This window comes from Biomphalaria glabrata, chromosome 12 (genome assembly GCF_947242115.1).
Source record: "Biomphalaria glabrata chromosome 12, xgBioGlab47.1, whole genome shotgun sequence".
NCBI lineage: Eukaryota > Metazoa > Mollusca > Gastropoda > Planorbidae > Biomphalaria > Biomphalaria glabrata.
Window position 1 is genome coordinate 4895565 of NC_074722.1, and position 27004 is coordinate 4922568.

The 27004-nt window shown below is 37.3% G+C and overlaps 1 protein-coding gene across 3 annotated transcripts in view; it reads right to left on the bottom strand.

Annotated features, from left to right (window-relative positions):
* Positions 1–27004, bottom strand: part of LOC106068052 (serine/arginine repetitive matrix protein 2-like) — a 138954-nt gene that overhangs the window by 87963 nt on the left and 23987 nt on the right. For 2 of the 3 annotated variants that reach the window (XM_056006826.1, XM_056006824.1), the window contains exons 2-3: positions 14354–14709; positions 13643–13799 (exon numbers count right to left, since the gene is read on the bottom strand). In XM_056006826.1, the coding sequence (XP_055862801.1) occupies positions 13643–13799; positions 14354–14457 (261 nt within the window). In that variant the 5' untranslated portion in view covers positions 14458–14709. The remainder of the gene's footprint in view (positions 1–13642; positions 13800–14353; positions 14710–27004) is intronic. The other variant, XM_056006825.1, reaches the window with a different exon arrangement.

The following is a 27004-nucleotide window of genomic DNA, read 5'->3' on the forward strand; positions in this document are numbered from 1 at the left end:
ATGGTAAAATCACAAAATCCTGACACAAAGGGTGATTCTTTATTTCGAGGATCTTGTTAGCTTTTTTATAGATGTTTGTCTCAAACAACTGACCAAATGGGGTTTGTTTTTTGCCAATGATTTTGCCAGCAGCATTTAGGATTCTATTCAGTTTATTTTTATTTTTAATGCTCAGATTGCCATACCAGGCAGTGATATTGAATACGTTACTTTCTATAGTATTGGCTGGACATAAAAAGACAAATCAATACTTGCTTAGTGTACTTGAGAGAATGTTGCCTTTGAAATGACTCCCTTATGTTCAGACAAACTCATTGAGTACAATGATATCAAAGAAGAAGACGATAAAATGTTTTCAGTTCTTGGGATAGAGCTATTAGAGTGCACCAGTCTAGATCAGTGTTTCCCAAACTGTGTTCCTAGGTTCCGCGAGGCCTCACATAGGTATATAAAAACTACTAGAATAATTAACTTCTACAATCTATGCTTTTTTTAAATCTTTACATTTCTGTGGGAAAATCTAACGGTGCTTCCTCTGTGTAAGCGTATACATTATCATGTATCGAAGTGCATGTACATGTCTTACCACAGAAATGCCGGGTCAGGAAACTAGTGAGGGATTCAGCAAACTTATTTCGTTCTTTTGCCAATGCCTAAAGCAGCCAAGGTAAATGTTGCAACGCACTCCTTATGGGGCGGACTGGCTATAGATGCCTTACGGCAAATGTCCAGTGAGCCGGCAAAAGAAATGGGCTGCTGGAAACTAAGACGAAAGGGTCGAAATCGAAGTATGACGTAACAGAAGGCGATTTCTGAAATATTCTCCAACAAAAGGGACCATTGAACGTCATGATTACCACTAGCATAACCATAATTACAAAAGATCTTTACAGACTTCACAGTGCGATACTAGCCAAACACATTTTCCGAAATAAATAAACCCGCCTTTATACATATATCGTATTTATGGGGATATTCAATCCAATATACCCTACACTACTTAACACTACACTTAACAACATAGGTTTCTTATTTCGTAAGGACCTATAGAGTTTACGTTAGTGTGGACTTAGTCGAATCATGAAATAATACAAAGTAATTTAAGTCTGCGCCAGTAAGCATAGAGATTACATAGCAGCCTTCAATACACTTTACGAAAACCCAAGCATTCACAAGCTCAGTTCTTCTTGATGTATTACCAAAATATACATAATGCATGTAAGAGGACAGTTATCATATGGCACGCATTTTGAGGACCGGATAGTATAGGTCGATTTTTGACATACAGTCAACCGTTGACAGAAAAAAAAGGAAGTTGCAGTGGACACCTATTGAAAGTAAAATCTCCACGCATGTCTATAAAAAGAGATAGATGCAGTCCATGTAAAAGTCCCAATGCTAATTTAAAAAGGAAACGTCAGTAACCTATACTCTACACCAGTGTTTCCCAATTTAGTTATCTTAACGGAACACTTCGCACATTCTGAGTATTTAGCGGAACACTTTGCTTATTTTTTGTAGAAAGATTAATTCACGTGGTGGCCTACTAGTAAACAATTCCAGTAGCTCATGGAACACCAGGGTTCCGCGGAACACAGTTTGGGAAACACTGCTCAACACAAACACACTGATATTTCGACACTAGTCCAACAACTAAGTCTCCCTCCGATTCTATACACACATTTATGTACAGTGACTAAAATATACGACATTACAAGCAGTGATAATTAAAAGACATAATATAAACTATCTGTCATAGAGGGAATACAACCTCACAGTTCCGTGACGCACTTTACAATGGCAACATATTTTTTAAATGAATACCATTTCAAGGGAACAAACTGCAATATTTCTTCAACTACATTGACTTTTATTAAGTTAATTCCCTTTATATGGAGGACCAAAAAAAAATATTTGTCTATATAACAAAGTAGTCAATATAAAATGTGCAAAGTTAAACTAATTTCAAACGAAACAAAAGAAGTAATATTTTACAGGTCCAGGATTGAACTGAACAATTAAAATAGCGGAACAAATCGACCCGACTGTGACCAACATATAGTGCCACACTTGTACGCGAATGCAACAATGTCTATTAAACAATTTAAATTGCTTTGTCAAAGTCATATAGTTTGAACCAGTACAGTTAATTGATGTATACAGTGGGGTACAAGCATAGTTGAAGTCTTGTACAACTATCTGTGCAACAACTATCTACTATCTGTACAATGTCAAATGTAAAAAAGTTGCAATCTATAAGTCAAATGTAACTCATTTATAGAGCATCTCACCAGATCCAGGCACTACTGTTAACAGAGACATAGATTAGCCCTTGACAAGAATTTGATCCAAGACACAGACCAGGTGTCCAGACCTGGTGGGAGACACATCCCAGACGAGGGGAAGTCAAACACACATGTCAATGAGCTCTCAAGGGACAGAGTCCAGACAATGGAAGAGAAGAAATAAAGAAACAAAGAGGAAGAAAATATTTACATTTCATGGACCACTTCCACGATGTAATCGGCTAGTATATTGGACTTCAAAGATAAAGGGGCCGTAATTCACAATTCTGTGAAAAAGAATCTCTCCAATTTCCATTGTCCCTTTCGAACTCTATGTCTTTCGTACACACATTAACATGACGTCATAGAGTATACAATTCTGGTATTGTGTAAAATGTATCTGGGATTTCACTACCATATAACATTAAGGAATATGAAGTGGACAGAAGGGTTGGGATTCTCAAAATATGCGTACCAATTTAATTAATCCTTTCTAGCGTGACAACCATAGCAGGGGAAGTAACAGTGACGTGACTAATTCTATAGTATAGTTTAAAAAATTAACGAAGACATCGGATTCTCTCCCTTTAAGATTCGACTCATTTTTTTATTATTATTTAAATAAAATTAAAACGCTCATAGTATCAAAAATATTTTTATTTAAAAAAAGCTAATGTTTGGGAAAGAAATGCGGATTTCCCGTTTACTTTCAATTCATATCTCTCAATACCTCAAGATATATTTCCCCCTTTCTGTATAAAACAAAAGTAGGTTTTTCATTTCTCCACGTGTCTTCATCTACAATGATTAATTGTGCAAAGCTAAATGTTGATCCGAGAATGGGAGGAAAAAAAAAACGTGTAAAAGCCACCTGACAGATAGAATCAATACAAGCTTTGTAAATATATTTAAAACATAATTTTAGACTCTATGCTTTTTCCCACAACCTTACCTACTACAAAAGTATCATTTAGACTCTTAGGCCCAAATTCGTTGAGTTCCTGCTATAACAAATAAAATTTAGTAAACATTAAGTTCACTCTTAGGTCACAGCAATATAATCAGACAGAAATAAACACACAATGTATCAGACAGACAGACACAATATGTTCGTTAAAAAAAGAACTTACAGGGATAATATAGATTGTGCAATGTCATAAAGCTCTTTTTATCAGCGTTTCAGACAAAATGGTAGAGATAAATGATGGCGCTCGGGGCTACCAGAAGTGGAAATTTAAAAATCTCTGTCGAAGGAGGAACAAACGAAGCTGGCCAGACGCAGCGCCCAGGAAATAAAGAAATGATTCATTCGCGTTTCTACCACTTAAGAGTTCTTCAATTTTTTTTTTATTTCCTAAAGTGTTCCCTCCCTTCCCTTATGTTGTAATCCATCCCCTCCTATTTCAGATTTTCTTTTTCAAATGGGGACGCAGACGACATTTTCCCGGCAGAAGTAGATCTGTACGCCGCTGGGAAAAAATGTAATTAAACTCCTCTCCTCCGACAGGGCAGGTGTGTGTAGCAAGTCAATTGAACTGCGGCTAGCCAGACTTCCTCTTGGGACTGTCAGCTTGCTCAACAATTAGATCTCATGATCAATCTACTCCAAACACTTAACACACGCGCCAAAAGGCTCACTCGGAAATTTCCTTTCGGATTCGATACATTTCATGTAGTCAGGTTGTTACAACTGAACTATCAATGTCAGGGACATGACAACAGGGGCGGAGTTTTTGAGAAGCTTACATGTAGTTCTAGGAGGTCCCAAATATTCCAAAAGTCAGATTAATTTGATGCAGCTATAAGGTCCTATCATCTAAATGACGTAGATCAGTAGTTCTGAAGGTCCTATCATCTAAATGACGTAGATCAGTAGTTCTGAAGGTCCTACCATTTAAATGACGTAGATCAGTAGTTCTGAAGGTCCTACCATCTAAATAAAGTAGATCAGTAGTTCTGAAGGTCCTACCATGTAAATGACGTAGATCAGTAGTTCTGAAGGTCCTACCATGTAAATGACGTAGATCAGTAGTTCTGAAGGTCCTACCATGTAAATGACGTAGATCAGTAGTTCTGAAGGTCCTACCATGTAAATGACATAGATCAGTAGTTCTGTAGGCCCTACCATCTAAATGACGTAGATCAGTAGTTCTGATGGTCCTACCATCTAAATGACGTAGATCAGTAGTTCTGATGGTCCTACCACCTAAATGACGTAGATCACTAGTTCTGATGGTCCTACCATCTAAATGACGTAGATCAGTAGTTCTGAAGGTCCTACCATGTAAATGACGTAGATCAGTAGTTCTGATGGCCCTACCATTTAAATGTGGACGCACATCAGTAGTTCTGAAGGTCCTACCATCTAAATGACGTAGATCAGTAATGATGGTCCTACCATCTAAATGGTGTAGATCAGTAGTTCTAAAGGCCCAACTTGTCCCCAAAATAAAACATCTATACTTATGTTTGAATTACCGATGAGGCTCTTTTTAGCTCTGATCTTTCGAGGGCGCTGTAATGACGCTACCAAATGGACTGCAATGTTCAGGGAATTCATAAAAAGGAGGATCTTTGTACAATTTGGCGGTCGTGGTGGCTGACTGGTAAAGCGCTTTGCTTCCGAACGGAATTTTTAAGACTACCTAATGGGTACCTGACTTTTGTTGTTCGTTGTGCTGGACACATAACAACCTCGTTAACCGTCGGCCTTAGAAACATATCACCTTTACATCATCCGCCCTAGAGATCACAAGGTCTGGAAGGGATAATTTACTTTTACTTTTGTGCAATTTGACATTGTAATAGATTTTCTTCTAAACAAACAACTAGCAAAAAAAAATGTAAAAAATACTTATTAAAAAACAAAGCTTACATTAAGTGTATCAATTACTTTGTATCAGTCATGAAATTAAATTTGTATTAGATCTAGACTAATAATAATAAATCTGTGCGATTAGAAATATTTTTTACCAATTGTTTTTGTTTAGCGCAATTTCATAAGCGTTCTCAATACGCCACGTGTCACAGTCTTAGTTGACATTGCATGATCTAAAGTTCACGTCATGTTAATAGTTTAAAAGACACGTGGAATTCCTGATGTAGAAAACAGGAAGTAGAATAAAGTTGACTTAGAGGTCAGTCAAGTCAAGTCAGTAAGGTCTTGCTCCCGGTACAGGAAGGTTGGACGTTTCCTCCTGGACTGGTGGATATGTATGCATATAGCATGAGAGTCGAAGGACTAGTCATTGTTGATTAATAATATTTGAGAGTTGATTTCATTATGTGCTTATTGAATATTAAGGTATTATTCGTATTTCAATGGATATCTATAGTTGAAGCTCCAGCGTCACTAGTAGTAATTGTTCTTATTGTTACCCGCTGAGATGCGGACGTGATTTGTTGTTAACGTATTGGATACTTTTGATACCGCTGTTATGCGGATATGATTATTATTTCTTGACTTGTAGCACTAACAAGGAGTGCAGTATATTATTATGTTGTAAATAAAATCTTCATGTTGTCTGCTGAACGGACTTGAGTCAGTCGTATAGTGTTTGTCTCGTCACGTGTCTAGAGCACTTCAGGAAGTAAGAACCCAGTATTACACCATTCAATCAGTCTCTAATATTCGTAATGTCATGCATTGACATTTTTGGTAGCCAGTATGTTGTGTTCTAGACACGCACGGACTCAAAACTACTCAAGCGAAACCAGTCACAAGTATTCAAGTAGATCATCATTGAACTAACCTGAGCCTGCACTTTTTCGCCGGTTGACCTGACCCGTATTTACCAGAGTCCACTTTATCATTGACCAATTTGAACTTAACATCAATAGCTTGTATATTTTAAACCTGGTCAATGCTTATTGCTTATTGAGATTGAGCACGGCGTGACATCACCATCGGCAGAAACCGAAGACAGCTGACATTTGTGTGGGTGAAAAACTCAAGGCGTCGCTCGAAGACAGCTGATACATTTGTGTGGGTGAAAAACTCAAGGCGTCGCTCGAAGACAGCTGATACATTTGTGTGGGTGAAAAATTCAAGGCGTCGCCTGAAGACAGATGATACATCGTTTCCACGTGAGCGCTCGTCACCAACGTTTGACACGCTCTTGCATTGTCGAGGTCTCACCTTACATTGCTATACAGAAGGTCCTCCATTTAGACCTCTGTTCACTAATGGTCATTCTGTTTTTTCAGAGACTTTACATATTTGGATTATCTAAGCTGAAGTTTTCCACTTAAGTACTGTTGGATTATTTATACGAATGTTCAAGTACTTTTGGATTATTGATCTTTGACGTTGAAGTTGGACTAACTTGTACCTATTGGCGCTCTCCTAGTCATCGTTGTACACCGAAGAAACACGTGCCTGCATTACTACACTTAACTCTTGGATTATCTCATTGGATTATTTGGATTACCTGTTGGACTTGTGTTAATTGTAAAGGTCAAGCGGAAATATTTTTTGACATTACTTGAGCATTTGAGCCATCTTATGGCATATGACTGGATTATTTTACTACTACTTTGATGCTCACATTGATGTGTATTCTCAATCGGATTACTTAGTTACCTTACCCATGGATTATTACTGAACTACTAAAGCTGTATTTGTATTTGACAAGCTACAAGAGAGAAGGGGATGAATCTACACTAGTCTACAAAATAAAGAATCTGTAAGTAATAATTAAGAATTGGATATATGATTAATAAAGTACATTGATTCTGCTGTGGTATAGCAGTAATTGAAGTTGATTACATATAGAGTTAGTGATTGATAACTCTTGGAACCATATTAAATTGATTTTTATTTTCTATATTTGTTACTTTTAAGGGCGGTCGGCGTGGGTCTGTCTTATGTTTTGAGACTGGAGCGGCACAATTTATTTGTCCCGTTCCATTTCACTTCATCTGATAGGAATCTTTAGGGATTTTCTTTTTGTTCTCCTAGTCCTAATAAGGTCCGAGTAGACCAGCCTTGTTCGGTAGGGACTTCTAGAACATTTAGAAATTTTTGTTTAGTCGTATTTAGTTTTGTTTGTACAATCGTAGTGTAATTTCTCTTAGTATTCATATTGTTTGTTTGTGTAAGTCTTGTATTTACACATCTGTGATTCTCCTGTCAAAGTCTTCTATTTATTAATTTCTTTTAAAGCAGACTGTATTGTTATATCTATATTGTTTTTGTGTTTGTCATTTATCCTTTAATATATCTCTTTATTCTCTTATTAATTTAATTTTTTTTTTCATTTTATTTTTTCACTGCACGTATAACATCTTACAAGAATATATTTGATGTGTGTCGTCGACACTGATTTTTGAGGAGAAGATTGTATTTAATATGAGAAAATTAATGGAGCATTATTGATGGCTCGTGAAGTAGTATATTTGATAGTGTGTGATGTAGACACTGATTTTTGAGAAGAATATTGTATTGATATGAGAAAATTATTGGAGCATTATTGATGGCTCGTGAAGTAGTATATTTGATAGTGTGTGATGTAGACACTGATTTTTGAGAAGAATATTGTATTGATATGAGAAAATTATTGGAGCATTATTGATGGCTCATGAAGTAATATATATAAAGTGTGATGTAATCACTGATTTTTTGAGGAGAAGATAGTATTTAATATGAGAAATTTATTGGAGCATTATCAAGGGCTCAAAGCAATATATTTAATATATGATGTAAGCACTGATTTTTTTTGAAAGAACATTGTACTTGATTCATGAAGACTATTAGAGCACTACTAATGGCTCGAAGTAATATATTTGATGTTACATAATGTGAAAAGCTGATTCATTTTTTCGAAAGAAGATTGTAACTTATACATTTGTTAAAGCAACCTGAGCTCACAGTAAGACATATGGACCAAATGAATATCATGATAACGACCTTCATGCTTTAATATGCTTATGACTTTGATGATTTAAATATGTTCCTCATAAATCATCATTAAAGAATATATTTTCTTGACTTTCATGATTTGTCAAAACATTGCCATTATTTTCGTACACAAACCATTGAGACAACATAAATGTTTAAGATAGATATATTTCACTTGCATTGATTTATTTTAAAGAACATTGTCAATATTTTTTCATTTGACCATGTAACCATTGTCAATATTTTTCATTAGATTATGTAACCTGATTGGATAAACTAAGTATATTTGTATACGAGCATTTTTATGGCTGCTCACTCTGTTGTAAAATTAATATTGAAAGCATTCTATTGATGAATTGAGAATTTACTTTGAAATGTTGTGGAAAACAAAAACAAGACAACATGCTTTTTCAAATAATGTTGACAACTATGAGTATTGTCTACACAGACAAATATTTTTTCAAATATTGTAAGGTCAAATGAGACCATATATTAGTCTCATCAAAATTTTTTGATAGCATGATAAGACATGTGCAAGAGATTGTAGAACACATTGTACATTTGTATATATTATTATTTTCTCTCAAAAGATGAGACTATACATATAATAGTATTATTACTTAAATTTTAAAAGATTTTTTCAAAATCTTTTTTTGAGGGAAAGGGCGTAATGTCACAGTCTTAGTTGACATTGCATGATCTAAAGTTCACGTCATGTTAATAGTTTAAAAGACACGTGGAATTCCTGATGTAGAAAACAGGAAGTAGAATAAAGTTGACTTAGAGGTCAGTCAAGTCAAGTCAGTAAGGTCTTGCTCCCGGTACAGGAAGGTTGGACGTTTCCTCCTGGACTGGTGGATATGTATGCATATAGCATGAGAGTCGAAGGACTAGTCATTGTTGATTAATAATATTTGAGAGTTGATTTCATTATGTGCTTATTGAATATTAAGGTATTATTCGTATTTCAATGGATATCTATAGTTGAAGCTCCAGCGTCACTAGTAGTAATTGTTCTTATTGTTACCCGCTGAGATGCGGACGTGATTTGTTGTTAACGTATTGGATACTTTTGATACCGCTGTTATGCGGATATGATTATTATTTCTTGACTTGTAGCACTAACAAGGAGTGCAGTATATTATTATGTTGTAAATAAAATCTTCATGTTGTCTGCTGAACGGACTTGAGTCAGTCGTATAGTGTTTGACTCGTCACGTGTCTAGAGCACTTCAGGAAGTAAGAACCCAGTATTACACCATTCAATCAGTCTCTAATATTCGTAATGTCATGCATTGACACCACGATCCTATCCCCTGAAAAAGGAGAAGAAAGAACGGGGTTCTGGGTGATCGCTTTTTAAATGTATTTAAAAAAAACAAAACGAACGACCAGAATTCGAGCATGAGGGTTAAGCCTTCTCAGGCTTCTCAAGCCAACGCGGTAACCACTCTGATAGTGAAGAGTCTATGAGTTCTCTAGTGTTTCTATTTAATGTTTGTGTTCATTAAGTCTCACAGACAGCCAGATATAAAGGGGACTAATTCAGCTTATACCGGTACCACCATATTCAGATACCAAACAGTGCCAAACACAATAATATATCACCAATAGCTAGTTCATTGATTGTTATTGAATTAGTTTCTCTGTTGTCGGGTTAAAGAAATATGCGCCCCCGCCCCCTTTCCCAAAATTTTTAATGCGGCCCTCGAGAGAAAAAAGTTGCCCACTCCCCATCTACACTCTACTTCTCTCGTAGCACTAAAAGAACACGCCGTAACATATTTAGTATTTCTCCAAGTTGCTTTGAGTTGGTCTTGAAAGTAAGGGAGGTCAGCTGCCACATTAACCCCGCCATTTTCTCTGCCTATTGTTACATCAAGACCCACTCCACGTAAAATTTGACCTTGTCACTTCTCCTGAAAGCGCGTGCGTGCTTGCGTGCAATTTTAATTCATTTTTTTTTTTAATTATTATTTACTTTCTGAATGGTGTCTGCTATCTCTTGGACACGCGTTAGAAAAATCTGGAAAGATGAGTGTAATACTAGAGCATTGGATCATGCGCACGGCTATTTGAGTTCAACAAACAACCATGCGAGTATGTCAATTGTAGCATGATGAGAAAGAGAAAGAAAAAGAAAAGAAAGAAAAAGGAAAGAAAAAGATAGAAACAAGAAAAATATTTAAAATATTTATTAAAAAAAACACACACACACAATACAATAGAAAGATTGTTTTTCTCTTAATAACTAATGAATGTTGGATTAAAAAAAACAATGGAACACCCTCCAGGTTCCATGAAGTTTTGACTTGAATAGAGGTATTCCTAACAAAAAAAAACATGTTTAAAAAGACAATACCTCCATTATACAAGTCATAATAATTTTTGTTGGCTCTAGCAGAGTATCGAACTAGTACTCTGCCACCATCAGCTCGACGTTCCAACGACACTACCACTGAGCCAGGGCTACAATTGTGAAATTATATCAATATTAATTGGTGGATTCTCAATCCTAGCGCCACAAATTTCTCCTAAATCTAACTAGGTTCAATGAGTTCACCATTTTATCTGTGACATACAGCTATTCTGATAATTGTATTGACCTAGATTACAAGGTCTGAAAGGGGGAACGTTCCATTTACTGTGCATACTCCCACGTAAGGTAGTACCCATTATATAAACCAGGGGTTCTCAACCTGTGGGTCGCGACCCATTTGGGGGTCGATTGACGATTTGCCAGGAGTCGCCTACGACCATCGAAAAAAATTAATTGTTTTTGTCTATTCTTCTATTGCTGTATGTGTGTGTGGGGGGGGGGGGGATCGCGGCAGAGGGGGGGGGGATTGTAAAAAAGGGTCGCCGAGCCTAAAAGGTTGAGAAACGCTGAAATTATAAACGCAATATTCACTTGGACTAAAGTAACACTCTGCAGTGCTCATCTAAAGAAGTCTAAGTGTGGCCTGATATCACTGGTAATGAAACCATCCGATGGCCATCACTAGGAGGGAAGACAATGATAGCCCCAGCAGTGCTCAACTAAAGAAGTCTTAGTGTGGCCTGATATCACTGGCAATGAAACCATCCGATGGCCATCACAAGGAGGGAAGACAATGATAGCTCCAGCAGTGCTCATCTAAAGAAGTCTAAAAGTGTGGCCTGATATCACTGGCAATGAAACCATCCGATGGCCATCACCAGGAGGGAAGACAATGATAGCCCCAGCAGACGGGAACAGAGCTTCACGTAAACACCAGGTCAGGAACAAAGAACCCAAGCAGTCCAGTGATTAACACGATCGGTTTGCACCGAATTGCAGCAGAGATTACAACACCAGTTTTGAGTTCTCCAGTCTAACAATAACTTGGAACTATGTATTCCTTAGAATAGCGCACTCACGGAATGCTCACAGGTAAAGAAAATACACTTGTAAAAATAAAAAAAACCAGGGGTAAGATAGGGGGCTTATTGAGTTTTAGATAGGCAGCTGGTTCTAGATAGAACATTTCATTTTATCTTATTTTCGGAAGGGACACCCGAAACTAAAACAGACGAACAAACAAGACGTCTACATGAATGTCTTATCATTTAGTTCTATACAGATGTCTTATCATTTAGTTCTATACAGATGTCTTATCATTTAGTTCTATTTATTTATTCTAAAAATAAAAAAAAATACCCTTGGGGTCAGGATTTTGTGATTTACCCTCACAAAAGAGATACAAGACACCAATAGCAAAGACAAACAGTCACAAACACTCTTTTGTTCCCCTGGCAATCAAATCAGTAACTAAAAACAATATGATATAAACTTTTCACATGTAAATTATGAGCGAGTCAGGTGTGAATGTACATTTTGGTTTTTCATAGTTACAATGTTTTGTTTGGTGTAGTGCACAAATTGTAAGACAACTTTCTTACGGACAGTAGAGATTATTATTATTGTCTTATCATTTAGTTCAAAATAGATGTCTTATCATTTAGTTCTACATAGATGTCTTATCATTTAGTTCAAAATAGATGTCTTATCATTTAGTTCTACATAGATGTCTTATCATTTAGTTCTATACAGATGTCTTATCATTTAGTTCTGCATAGATGTCTTATCATTTAGTTCTACATAGACGTCTTATCATTTAGTTCTACATAGATGTCTTATCATTTAGTTCTACATAGACGTCTTATCATTTAGTTCTACATAGATGTCTTATCATTTAGTTCTACATAGACGTCTTATCATTTAGTTCTACATAGACGTCTTATCATTTAGTTCTACATAGATGTCTTATCATTTAGTTCTACATAGACGTCTTATCATTTAGTTCTACATAGATGTCTTATCATTTAGTTCTACATAGACGTCTTATCATTTAGTTCTACATAGATGTCTTATCATTTAGTTCTACATAGATGTCTTATCATTTAGTTCTACATAGATGTCTTATCATTTAGTTCTACATAGATGTCTTATCATTTCATATTGCAAAGGCGTCTTATTGAATTTTAGACACACGGCTAATCGTCACGTTCCTGTCTAATAGGCCTATAGCCTGGCTAGAAAAGAACAAAACTGATTTAGAGTAGGATCATCTGATGAAATCGTTTTTGTCTCTGACTCATTCACTACGCATGTTATGACACTGCTTGTGACTCATAGCTCATGTGTCAGTAAGTGTGCCATCTTTAAGACACTGTATGTGGCCATACCAAACAATGACGTCAGCAGCCATGACATGTCAACGCATTCAATCCTTTGAAATGTTGGGACTCAAATATTTATGCAGTTCAGCACTATTCCGAGAATCTCCTGGGAGAGGTGGGAGTCATGTTGAAAAGGCAATAGTCGCCCTATTGCCAGTCTGGCAAACTAAGGTGGAACTGATAGCATTATAGAAGATTGTCCAAAGACAAACAGGGAGTTAATAACACTTACATTTTCTAAGGCGAACGAGGGGATTTAATAACACTAAAGAATGTGAATTTTTGAAAGGTAAAGAAGGGGAGTTAATAAGTTTAAAGCATGAGATTTTTCACACGCAAATTATGGGACTTTGTAACGCTAAAGGTACGATTGTACACATGTCAACTAAAGGAGGTAAATTAACACTATCTTTACAATTCCGGCGTATTAACTCTTTCTCTCCTAACTGACGATACCAACGTTGATTCCACCAGAATGTGGTAAATAATTACGGAGAGAAAGAGTTAAGAAGAAACAGGTTGCTGTAATTCAACATGTCCACAAAACATCTCTGTAGGAAAGTGGACATGCTACTGTTCTGTTCTATAGAATGCTTATCTACGCCCAACAGTGTCAATGATTTCTAGAATTCTCCAGAAAATGAATAGACATTTTTCTAAAAAATTGGAGAAAGGTCAGTTCAAATTCAACTCATCTAGGCAGAACTTATATGTTGTTTTGGGCTCTCAATACAAAACAAACAAAACAAAAACTTACCTGATGATGAAACAGATAGATCGCCGCCTGGTTGTGGGACTGCGCAGGAGTTGAGTAATAGTGACCAGGGGGTCGAGACACAGTATGGCTGGGAGAAGGCGGCCGGCCGCTTCGCTTGTAAGGGGAATTTGGATCATGTGGTGGCCCTGGTAGGCCTCTGGGGAAAAAAAATATTGTAGTATAATTTTTTTTAAAAAAGTCATTGTAGAGAAGTTTTGTTCAAATGTACTGTATATATAATATAGTTTGATATATAGAGTATATCACTCAGCACAGTATTACAAGTACACAATCTATGAAGGTATTTTTAAATAACTATTTTCCTACTTGCGATAAACATCTATTATGAGAATATCTGCGACGTAGGTAAATGCAGTGTCATAACTAAACAATAAAAAATTGTTTAAAACATTGGGATAGAAAAATAATGTACAAAGTAATACCAATGTCACACAATAAAACGCGTCGCAGGTTGTAAATGGATCACGCAAAAAAAGGATATAAAACAGCAACAAAAACGAGCTAATGAATGGATCACGCAAAAAAAAAAGTCTTTGGAAAGGAATTTATGATATGCGTACAAACTGTTTCCCACGTCTTCCTCTCAGTGCAAAGTTGTACTTCAAAAGTGAAAGATATTATATACAATGCCAAGGTACCCAGCCCCTTGACAACACAAAAAGACACAGGTCTTCATAGGCGGATCTCTACCTTTTCCAGAAAGCTTGCTGGTGGATGGGGTACATCATCCGATTCATGTCCCAGGTATGGTACGCCGCGTGGCAAGACGGTGCGGCAGGCACAGTCCCAAACATCCTGACCGGAAGCCGCTAAGGGACGCTGAGCAAAAGTCCAACAGATCAAGTGACCATATTGCCTGGTCAAGAAATAGCTTGGCCCGACTCTCGCTTAGACTCTCGTGTCAGGAATACACCATTCACTTTTTTATGACACAAAGCACTTCAAATAAATAGTTAAATAAAAGAAACACTTTCCGAGATAGAATGAAATCCACAGAAACCATACAAACATCCGTAGTCCTAGTGTTGTTTATATTTTCCCTGTAGCTACCTCAACGAGACATTATAAGTATTACGGAACTTTGATACATTTCTAGAACAACAACAACAACAAAAGTCATTTCCCAACCTATTTAATGCATTAAAAACCAATGCCATCCAATATAAAGCACAAAGCAACATCTGAAACAAAGCAGATTTCCAATACTTTCCAATCATTTTTATTATGAATGCAAGATCGACCCTGGATATATTGCATCTTATAGTATCGGAAATGTAAATCTCTTGAATGCTGCTGATGATTGATGATTACTTTAGACGCGAACAAACATAATCTCATAAAACAATTAAAACATATAGGAAGAGAACAAGCCTTGACTAATTATAAACATTATGGAGCATTCCGAAATTCGGATCTGGAAAGTGGGAGGAATCCGGAAGAAGACTCTAGACCTGATGGTCAGATCAGAGTAACACATGAAAATCCCCATTAAAAAGAATACATCACTATGACTGTATTGGTCGAAAGACATAAAGACATTTTTGTATCTTAATATACACAGTTATTAGACGATCAAAGATTGGAAATCCAATGCCAACAAGAGACTCATGGAAACAATCATATATGTGTTTATATACAGAGACCTTTTACATTATAATTTTTTTTCCCCTAAGCAATCATTCCGATGTAGCCCCTAGTGAAGTCATGTAAGTAGATCTAAGAGAAATGGTTCATTTATCTAGGGCAAACATCTTCCAAACAAATCACACATCTTACAGTGAGTCCAAAACAATCTTTCATCCAATTGATAGTTGCTCCCATAGGGAGCCGGGACAACACTGGCACTGCTCTTGTAAACTACTCTCTATTTAAAAACCATTACATTGTTGTATACAAACGACAAAGGGAGCTCTCCATTAGGTCTACATTTTACATTTGATTACTACTGACAACATACAAGTGTAAACAACCAAGTATCAGTCTGACATTATAAAGCTTTAACCCCTTCCTATCCCCCAACACAGAAAGAAAGAAAGAAAGACAGACAGACAGACAGATAGATAGATAGATAGATAGATAGATAGATAGATAGATAGATAGATAGATAGATAGATAGATAGATAGATAGGCCATTATCAGGAAAAGATTTAAAAAAAAAAAAAAAGCAATAGAGCTCGTGTTGGAAAAAGAAAGGTGGGGGGGGGGGGGGTAAAGGTGCGCTTAGACCGCGTTAAATAAATCACATTTATCACAAACGAGCTGATCAAGTCTGCAAAATAAAACGAACCAACCCAGCTGTCATCCATGTTTCTATAACATCTCTACACAACACTCTAGACTTAATCCAGAAACTATAATAGTGTCCATTCAAAGTCACTTGACTATTTATCTATAGTCACTGTTTGGCTGGAGTAACACATGCATCCGATTGCCCAGATGCCCGTAGATAGCATGGGCCAAGTTTACATTATCATCACACCGCTATCCCAGAATCCAAACAAGACACACTTCCACTTCCTGTGCAGTGACACTCAACTCTGGAACAAAACCTCACGAACAAGTTATTCCGACACATCCCAAATATTATATTATCTCAATTTAACATGGCCAAAAAAAAAGCGAGAGAGAGAGAGAGACAGGGGGGTGTGGGGACAAGAAAGGGGGAGAAGATATCCTGACAATTCAAAGACTTCCTCGTTAAAATGTAATGGATGTAAAATTCCCCCAAGGCTGTCACTTTTTTGTCTTTTGGTACTTTTGTTGTTTCCCGCGGAAGGCTCCAGCGTTTGGTCTGTGAATTGGATTTGGATCAATCAGTGTGGAGAGAAACTATAATAGTCAGGCGCAGTAATACAATTAGAACGTTTTAGCACATACCACCGTGCCCCCACTCCAAACAATTCAGTTCACACAAAAACAACCTAGCCACGAAAACCTCATTCTAGAAGCAGATGTTACTAAGTGAAGAATTGTTGAAACTGGATACACTGAATGTATACCCAATGAAAGAACACGCCTTATTATGTGGAAATCTAGTATAAGAACAGGGCCGGACTAAGGCCACTGCAACCTATGCGGTCATTCATAGGCCCCGCGCTAATTCTAGGTATAGGTTATTAAATTAAAACATTATGAGTATTATATCTTATACATAATAATAGGGTTTCCGCGGCTTAATGATTTTCTAGGGGCTCCAGGGAATGTCCTGTAATTGCAAAATATAAAAAAAAGTCCTGGAAATCTCCTGAAAAATAGACAAAATTGTCAATTTGGAATGCCAATCCTACGCGCGATTAAAAAAAAAAACGGCATTGTCAGCTTTCATTTAATAAAAATGTATTGCAAAGACGAATGCATTTTCTAATACAAAATTTTAATTTTGACATTATGCTTATCCCTACCCAGACTGGGCCCCGCGCAATCCGTTACCCATAGGGCCCCGCAATTGTTAGGGCCGGCCCTGTATATGAACACGCAATATTGGCATATCCAGTATATGAACACGCAATATATGTATACCGAGTATAAGAACACGCAATATATGTATACCCAGTATAAGAACACGCAATATATGTATACCCAGTATAAGAACACGCATTGTGTGCCTAGCCAGCATATGAACATATATAATAAATGCATACCCAGTATAAGAACACAAGTAGAAAGCCAATCAGGACCAGCTTACGAAGTTAACAAAGAAATGGGCACGAATTGTAAGATTCGTAAAGAGCGAACTATTCCAGTTGAAGAATGTTGAAGAACATAACGCTTTGCGTCAAGCTCAATGGACCGCATTCACCAATCGTAAACAAACAACATTTTGCCACGTGATGCTCTATCTCTTCTATACAAATAACGTAATCCATAAAGGATGTTACGTGATACGTTTTCATTGTTTCATCATTATTATCACGTGGCTAAATGTTCTTTGTTTACTATTGGTGAATGCGGTCCATTCGAAATCACATGATGTAGGTTTCAATGAAACAGCAGCTCTGCGTGCACGTTGTTTCTATAAGTATACATCAATTTTTAAAAGTGCATAGTCATAGCATCAGAGACCAGAATTTCGTACTCTTTATTCAATTATATGTAAGAGTTACTAGCGCAATGGAAACTTCACGACTGCATATAATGTATACCTACCGCTCGATTGTGCCGATAAGTTTCGGCAAGTATAAGTGTTCTAGCATGACACGCTGGCTTCGCCCAGTGATTTTCCCCCAGATTTTATGTTAACTTCCCTTTTTTTTTTTTTTAAACGGCACGCATTTTAACGATCCCATTATCATATTTTTTAGCCCGTGAATTTTAGTATCTCTTTACGTTGAATTAGAACGCCGCCCCCCTTTTTTTTTTCTCTCTCTCTCTTTCTAACCTTCTCTCTCTTTCTCCCTGGAAACCCCCCTCCCATAAACCTTTAACTTGAATTGTAAGACCCGCTTTAAGTCACCTACTGTCGGTGTGTAGGTTATATTACTCTAGCACCACACACACACACCCATACATACGTTTTGACCGTGAATTCTAGTATTCATTTTTTCCCCTCCCACAAGAAAAAAAAAACGTCCTACGCTTCATCTCGACATTTCTTTGGCTTCTCAAGTCAATATCGAACTATTGTATTCTGGATGTTTGGACTTGCATCTTCCTTTGTTTATCCTGCGCCTCGTAACACGACGCACAAAGTTTTAGCCCTTGAGTGTTCATTGAAGTTTGTCTCTTCTCGTGGAGCAGTCGAAAGGGACACCACTATTGGCCAAGTGTATTGAAAGCCCAAGTTCTAAATCCTATTGGATATCCAAAGAGTCCAAAAGTTCTAGATTGTCAGCAGATTGTTCTTTAGACAAGTGTCCCTCTCCACACAGAACCCCCCCCCCTTTACACACAAATATACTCGAAATGCGTCCCCCGCCCACACACAGAGGCTCTTCTCCCACACTAAGCCAGACCGTTAGAGACGATTGGCCTCGCACTGAGGCTCTCCACACAAAATACATATGGATTTTGTTTTTTATATACATACATATTCGGTAACGCCAGTGTACTGTTGGGAAAGTAAGCGATCCGATTCAAGGTACCAGTGGTGGCCCGACTGTCACAATCTTTGAGACTTTGCAATCGAACTCATTGCCAAATATCCGTAAATATCTCCTAAACCTACAGCATATTGCCAAATATCGGTAAATATCTCCTAAACCTACAGCATATTGCCAAATATCGGTAAATATCTCCTAAACCTACAGCATATTGCCAAAGATCCGTAAATATCTCCTAAACCTACTGCATATTGCCAAATATCGTATATATCTCTTAAACCTACAGCATCTAAATAGGCCTTGAGACTATTTGATCGATTCAAAATAACTTGCAAATCAAAAGAATAAACCAACAAAAAAAAAAAAAAGGATTTTGTGATTTCAGATCTATTTATGTTTTCACTGTACTTTTAGAGAGCCAGGAGCTGCCAGGTTTCCCAAGTAGCGACCACGCCCCTATAGGAAACGATGTTATCACATCTTGGACATTAATCCCAGCCGTACAGTAACATCTCCCTGGCCGAGGGAAGCAAAGCGATCAGTAGATTGAAAGATTTGATATTTCTCAGATTTATAGCTTGCCGTAAAGACGGCCATCGAAGTAGGGCATAAACAGTCGCCCCTAACCAGGCGTGAAAGAGAGAAGGCAATCTACAGAACCCGACAGCAACCATCATAGTTTCAATTTACAGGAATCGATACATCGTCAGAAATGATAACTGCAATACATCGAACCTAAATGGCAAAGTAGTTTTCATTTTACAGGAATCGATACATCGTCAGAAATGATAACTGCAATACATCGAACCTAAGTGTGGGGCAATCCATGTAATTTTCATTTCATGGCATGGTTCTAATAATGCGGGGTAGCCTTTTATAACTGACAACATAAAAACAGACTTGCATTACGCAAGCAACAGAGTTTCTTTTCAGGGCTTTTGCAAAAGAGGAAGTGAGCCTCTCCGGGCCTCACTCAAATGAAGTTTTGCAATGATGATGACAGCGTAAATAAGAAAAAAAAAACAACAACCTTGTCACATACAAGAACCCATATACATTGAACAAAAACAACAACCTTGTCACATACAAGAACCCATATACATTGAACAAAAACAACAAAGAATGCATAATACATTTTCTCATACCAAAGTTTTATCTTTGAGCACTAATGCCCAACCTAAGGACTGCTGGCAACATCCGCCCCGCCTCCACGAAACATCAGCACACATTAAACTGAAGACGCACAGGGTCAGTTTTATAGGGATCGACTATTAGTCACGTTACCCGCGACTCGCATGGTGGACATTTTTCTGCTCCTTCCCCCCTCCACCCGGCCGAAAACTATTTGGCAGCACCGCCTTTGAAATTAAAAACAAAACGTGCATTCCAAAAAAAAAACAAGGTTACAAAGAAAGTTTGTGTGGAAACACAAACTCAAAATCGGCCCCCGAACTAATCCACCCAGGCAGGTAAAAAGGCAGGTTTATTTAGATGTTAAAGTTAGATGTGAACCTGGCATAACTGATGTCTTATAATGAATATCTAATTGATCTAATTGACTAAGACTGCTTTATTGATCCTTAAGGAAATTGTTTTGTAAAGGGTCAATCTCTTATTCAAATCCTCAAGAAAAAAAACATATCCGTAAAAAAAAAACAACAAGGTTACAAAGACAGTTTGTGTGGAAACACAAACTCAAAATAAGCCCACGAAGTGGTCCACTTCACCAGGATTCGAACACGGGATTCCGGTTCCAAGTTCTTTACCCCTCAGCCACAGCATCTCCATATATTCATTTAGCGTACACTTATATTTTTTTAAATAATAATTATTAACCTTATCCATGCATTCAAAATTAAAAACATGTTACATGTAAAAAAGAGAAACTAAAAAAAAAATTTTCTTCTCACAAAATTAGATAAATTGGCAACACGAAAAAAAAAACATCTTGACCTACTTTAAGCTACAATTGTGTACAATTGACTTATCATTAAGACTTTTCCCTCGCAAATAAAAATTATTATCTCCATTGTCAATTGTCATACAGACTAGACATACCCATAGATCTAGCTTGATCTAGACCTATTTTTAGATCTAAATCTAGACTCAAAATCTAAGTATAGGTCTAGAACTAGATCTAAGTCTAGATCTAGAAATAGATCTAAGTCTAGAAGATCTAAGTCTAGATCTAGAGTTAGATATAAGTCTATATCTAGATCTAGATATAGAATCTTGATATAGAATCTAGTATATCTAGACTATGAATTTACACGTTTAATCTTATAATTAGCCTACTAGATCTAGGCCAATGTTATAACCATGAATAGTAGGCCTTTTGTTACCGGGTAATGGTGTACTATGCTCAGTGGCGTAGCAAGGAACACGTGGGCCCGGGTTCGAAAATATGGTGGTGGGCCGTACATGGAGTAAAATAAACACATATCTAACTATCAAGTATGCATCGGTACATTTGTAAAAGGTCATTCTTTTGTCGGTACTACATTTTAAAAGTAATGGAGTCATTCTTAGACTTGCTTAATCAGACTTTGGTCCTCACGCGCCATTTGGCGCGGAAATCAGTGTCGAATAGAAATCGGTCTCGATGGTAATCATCGCATTTACATTCCTTTGTTTTATTGCTTTTTAGCGGCCCCCGAAAGGGGAAAAGACGCTATTAGTTTTGTGTGAAATGTCTGTCCGTCCGTCCCGTTTAGATCTCGTAAACTAGAAAAGATATTGAAAATCCGACATCACAATATTTTAGACCATTCAAACATTTTTTTGAATGCGTAAAAGCTTTATTTTTTTTGAGCATTCGAATAAAAAAAAAAAGAGATTGGGCCTTTTCAATTACATCAAATATAAGACTTCAGTTAGGCCAGGAGAGGCGCGGTAGCTGAGGGGTAACGCGCTTGGCTTCCGAACTGGGGGTCCCGGTGAATCCTGGTGAAGACTGGGATTTTCAACTTTGGAATCTTTGGGCGCCTCTGAGTCCACCCAGCTCTAATGGGTACCTAACATTGGTTGGGGAAAAGTAAAGGCGAAAGGTAGTTGTGCTGGCTACATGACACCCTCGTTAACCGTAGGCCAAAAAAAAACAAAACAGATGAAATTAACAACATCTGCCCTATAGACCACAAGGTCTGAAAGGGGAACTAGTTAGGCCAGGTTTACATCTAACTTTGCATTCACTTGCACCTATTCTTTGATATGCTGGACCGTTGGGGCACTACACAAGATCTGTCAACCTTCTTTCTCCATTCTTATCTCTCATTTGTCTTTGATATAATTTCATTTGGATGTTCTTTCTGAAAATATTGAAGCCTTCCTGGGTGAACCACTTCGGGGGCCGATTTTGAGTTTGTGTTTCTACACAAACTGTCTTTGTAACCTTGTTTTAAATATCTAGATCTTTAGTTTGATATATAATAACACTAAGTAAATTTTATAAGAATTTGATAGATTTAATGTGTGGGCCTCTATTACTAATGAGCCCGGGTTCATTGAACCCCTTCGCGCCATGGATGCTACGCCACTGACTATGATGTTCGTATCCGATTCATTTCTTAATGTGATACTATTGTTTACATAATAAATAAATCTGCACCCCTAAGCTGTCAGAAGATAAGTTATTGTCTTAATAATTAAAATGTTGTTCAAATTATCAATACATTTATAATATATATATATATTATAAATATATCTATATCTGAGCTCTATTTAGTCTTATTTATACTGTCAAGTGTAGGCCCCTATAATGAGGATATGTCAAAACTGCGCGCTATAAAAACAGTTTGTTATTTTTTTAAAACTTATAACTAAAACGAAGTTCGTATCAAATTCTTTTTTTTTAAACTATTCAATGAGTTAATAAATGGAAAATATATTTTATAATGATCCATTGACACTTTTACCACAGTGACCCTAGATGCAAATTTTTTGTACCAATGCGCGAATCTATGAATGAAGCATGAGTTGTTGTTGTTGTTGTTGTTTTAATCTGATTGCATATATAATTTAAAAAATTGGACGGTTCACTTTCAGAAAAGAAAATAGTAGCCGTTGCATCAGAACTTTGAATGATCTAAAATATCATGTCAAATTTTCATTTTCTCTTCTAGTTTCTGAGATCTAAGCGGGACGGACGGACGGACGGACACGCCACACAAAGCTAATAGCGTCTTTTGCCCTTTCGGGGGCCGCTAAAAATATTTTTTTTCCTATAGTCAAGTGTTTTGTGGCTATGCCGTGCAGTTACTGCTCACGAGGTAATATGGAAAAACTACTTATTAATTGTTGTTTGATATTATGCCAAACTTAGATCTATATGCATATTAAATAGATTTTTTCTCTTTAAAAAACAGTATTTTAAAAAATGTGTGTAAATGTAGTAGTTAGTATGACAGAACTTATTAAACTTAGCAATACAAATGTAAAAAGAAAAATGTCTTTGACAAAAAATCTAAAACCATTTGCATAAATGTGTTAAATATGAGATATACAGTATTCTCCCCTACTAAAGAGCCTCCCGTGTATGTTACTATTAATAGTGAATAGTTGTAAAAGTGGTGTATTTTTATGAAAAAAAATGCTTGCATAAGTGATTTAAAAAAATTAAATTTTCGCTTTTAGAAAAGAAAAGTAGCCGTTGCATCAGAACTTTGAATGGTGTAGAATATTATGATGTCGGATTTTCACTACCTTTTCTAGTTTACAAGATCTATACGAGACGGACGGACAGACATTGCACACAAAACTAATAGGTCTTTTCCCCTTTCGGGGGCCGCTAAAAAAATATGACTAAAGTCTAACATGCTTCTGTTTCTCATTCTTGTTCATTAGATAATTGAATAGTTCTAATTCAATAGTTCCTCCCAGGCCAGGCAACACATTCCATGTTCTAGTGGCTTCTAGACAAAGTTCCAGTAAGTGTGGCAGAGAACAGAAGTAATTAAGTTGTTTGTTGTTGTCTCTTGTTTTAGCTCATTTTTTTTTTGTTCAAGCTCTTTAACTCTCTCTGGCGGAAACGAATGGAGGCACTTCAAGAGGATGTTACAAGTGGCCAACAAAGGCTCGCTGTTTCAACATCTGATAACTCTTTGGATGTTCCGACTTGGCATTCCACACGCTATGGGAAGTCGCGGACGTAGCAAACTGAATTAGTGCGCACGCGCGGGAGGGAGATATTGGCCCAATCACATCAAGTGTCCCCACTTAAAGTGCTAGGCGATAGCCTGAGTTGTCTGGGCATACCTTGACCCCACAGATCAACACATTTTAGGGAGCTTCACACAGGTCCACACCGTCCAACTAGAGAAGGAAGCAACCGGGAGGACTGGCCTCCCCGGGGAGGGGGGGTACGCAGTATGGTAATAAAACCAAAACGCTTTGTTTTTTTAGATAAAAAGTGTCAGGAAACTCGAACTAGGAATCAAGTCGTCTCTCCCTCACACGCACGCACGCACACACAGTACACTGATAGAAACAAGAAAATTGTGTTACATTATACTTTGTCAGGTTCAGGTAAAATAAGATTTCCCCTCGCAAACACGCACACACAAATACAGGCACCATCTATCGCAATGTTTCGCAGTTAGTTGCAGTTAACATAGAAACTTGGACAAGTAATCTTTTTTTTTTTTAAAATCATCTCAATATCTGGTAAGTGCTGTTCAAGCCAAAATAATGCGGGCAGTTTTTTGTTGTGTTTTTTCTACCTTCTATTATTATTCTCATTAAATTTTCTACGTATCTTCCTCACCCGTAGTTCCTACTCAGTTCGCTCTGGTCGAATCTCTTTCTCTGAGCATGCGGGAGAAGGAGAAATCAAGGCGAAGGTTTCGCTGACTTTAACATTTAGCTCCATTTAGAGCTTTAAAAGCTGTTAAAGTCATTGGCAAAAAACAAATCCCATTTGGGCAGCTGTTTGAGATAAACATCCATAAAAAAAAAACTAAAAATATTATGGAAATAAAAAAATCACCCTTTGAGTCGGGATTTGGTGATTTTACCATCACAAAAGAGATACAAGACACCAATAGCAAAGACAAACAGAAACAAACACTCTTTTGTTCCCCTGGCAATCAAATCATTAAATAGAAATAATTTGATATAAACTTTGTCACATGTAAATTATGAGCGAGTCTGGTGTGAATGTACATTTTGTTTTTTTTTTCTAGTTACAGTGTTTTGTTTGGTGTAACGCACAAATTGTAAGACAAATTTCCGTACGGACAATAAAGATTATTATTATTATTATTACACAGGGGTTCGAACTGGAGCCCCCTCTAGTAGCTAAATGATTTATGCCAGTCACACCCCACCTTACTTAATGTTTTTCTAGCGTTACTGGTTTGTTCTTTAAGAATATAAAAATCTATCTATGTTCATCTAGGTCGTTTTTTCTTAAAGACATTTTCTCTCAGTAAAGTCTATATTCTATCCCTTGACCTAGTGCTAGGTCTCTACTTTTTCATCAATAATACTTTTCATTCAAAATCTAGGCCTACATTCGCCGTTGCACAATTTTAGCTTAAGTGCATATGCACTTGTCAAAGTGCGTCAGCAGAACTTGTGGCGAGGGGACACGACATTCATTAGCGAACGACCTCGCATCAGATTACTTAGGGCGAACATTAGGTCATCAAAGAAAACAATGCATGTGAAATAACAAATCTTCTTCTAGCCAGCTTTTTGCTGCTGGGCTGTCAGCTCTTTTGCAGACTGTGCCAAGGAAAAATAGTGTGCAGTTTTCTTCAGTTGTTCAGCACTGCCGTACAGGGTGTTGGTTATGTTGGGGCTGGAGTGGTAGTAGGGTCTGCCTAAGGTGGATTAGGAAGGGGCATTCAAAAAGGATATGGTTTACAGTTTCATAAGGGTGGGCGCAGTGTCTACAAAGGGGGAGTTGTTTGGGATTTATTTTATTGAGATGGTAATTTAACAGAGGTGTGTATCCAGTCCTTAGTTGGAAGATTGTAGATTGTTCCTTGAGGGCGAGGAGACACGACATTCATTAGCGAACGACCTCGCATCAGATTACTTAGGGCGAACATTAGATTATCAAAGAAAACAATGCATGTGAGATATCCAGATCTACATGTAGGACAACCGTCCGTTTTTTGTTTGTTTGTTGGAGGGGGGGGGAGCAGGTTGATGAAAAGGAGAACAAGTGGTGTTTGGCTTTAACAGGGCAGTAGACAAAACAAAAGCTGCACCGGAAGTTGGATGCGCCTATCACACACATACGTCACAATCAGTTAGAATGGACACACGTCACAACTTCCCCCGCCCCAAAACAAACACACACACAGCCAATGTCCTTTTTTTTTTTCTTCCTTAACTCTTTCTTTCCTAACTGACGATACCAGCGTTGATTCCACCAGAATGTGGTAAATAATTACGGAGAGAAAGAGTTAAGGTAAAGTAAATTTGACATGTGTATGTGTATCGTTGCCCTACCCAATAATGTAGAACAATGCCAATGCTGAGTCTGTAGAATATTTAGTATGCCGAGGTGTGTGTGTAATGATGAATGCTGATACTACAAGGCGAAAGGCCAACAATGCAACACAATCTGTAACTTCCGCTTGGCGACAATGACGTGACAACTGAAAAAAACAAGACTAGAATTTATAGTGTAACGAAAGTAAACACAGAATGCTCTTGGCGGCTAAAGAAAGAGGCAGCTAATAGTTCTCTGAAGGTTTTGTGTGGCCCCTTTAGGGTCGATTGACGATTTGCCAGGGGTCGCCAAAGACCATCGAAAAAATAGATTTTTATTGTCTATGCATCTATTGCTGTATGTGTGTGTGTGGGGGGGGGGGGTCGCGGCAGAGTGGTGGATTGTAAAAAGGGGTCGCCGAGCAGAAAAGGTTGAGAACCGCTGATTTAGAGGTTTCGTTTGACGACATACAACGATTTGACAACGATTTATTTATATATATATATATATATATAAATAATTCTCTTCTTCCCTCGACAGTTTAAACGAGTAGTAAGGAGTAAAGGAAAGATTACTCTGCGGATAGTCCACGAGAAAACACGAGGGGGGGGGGAGAACACGTAGTCACAAAATAGCAGGGCAGGACCGTTGCAATATCACTCTTTTTTGTTTTAATTTCTTCTACCTCACGTTAAAAAAAAAAAGGGTGGGGGAGTAATCTACGCTGTAGTAACTATCGAAGCGACAGAGCACGCTCAAGAGTTTGGACACAATGGAAAGATCACTCTTTTATTTTTTGCGACTCGGACGGAGGGAGTTATCCTAGGTAATTTAAGAGTGAAAAAAAAAAAGACAATTTTC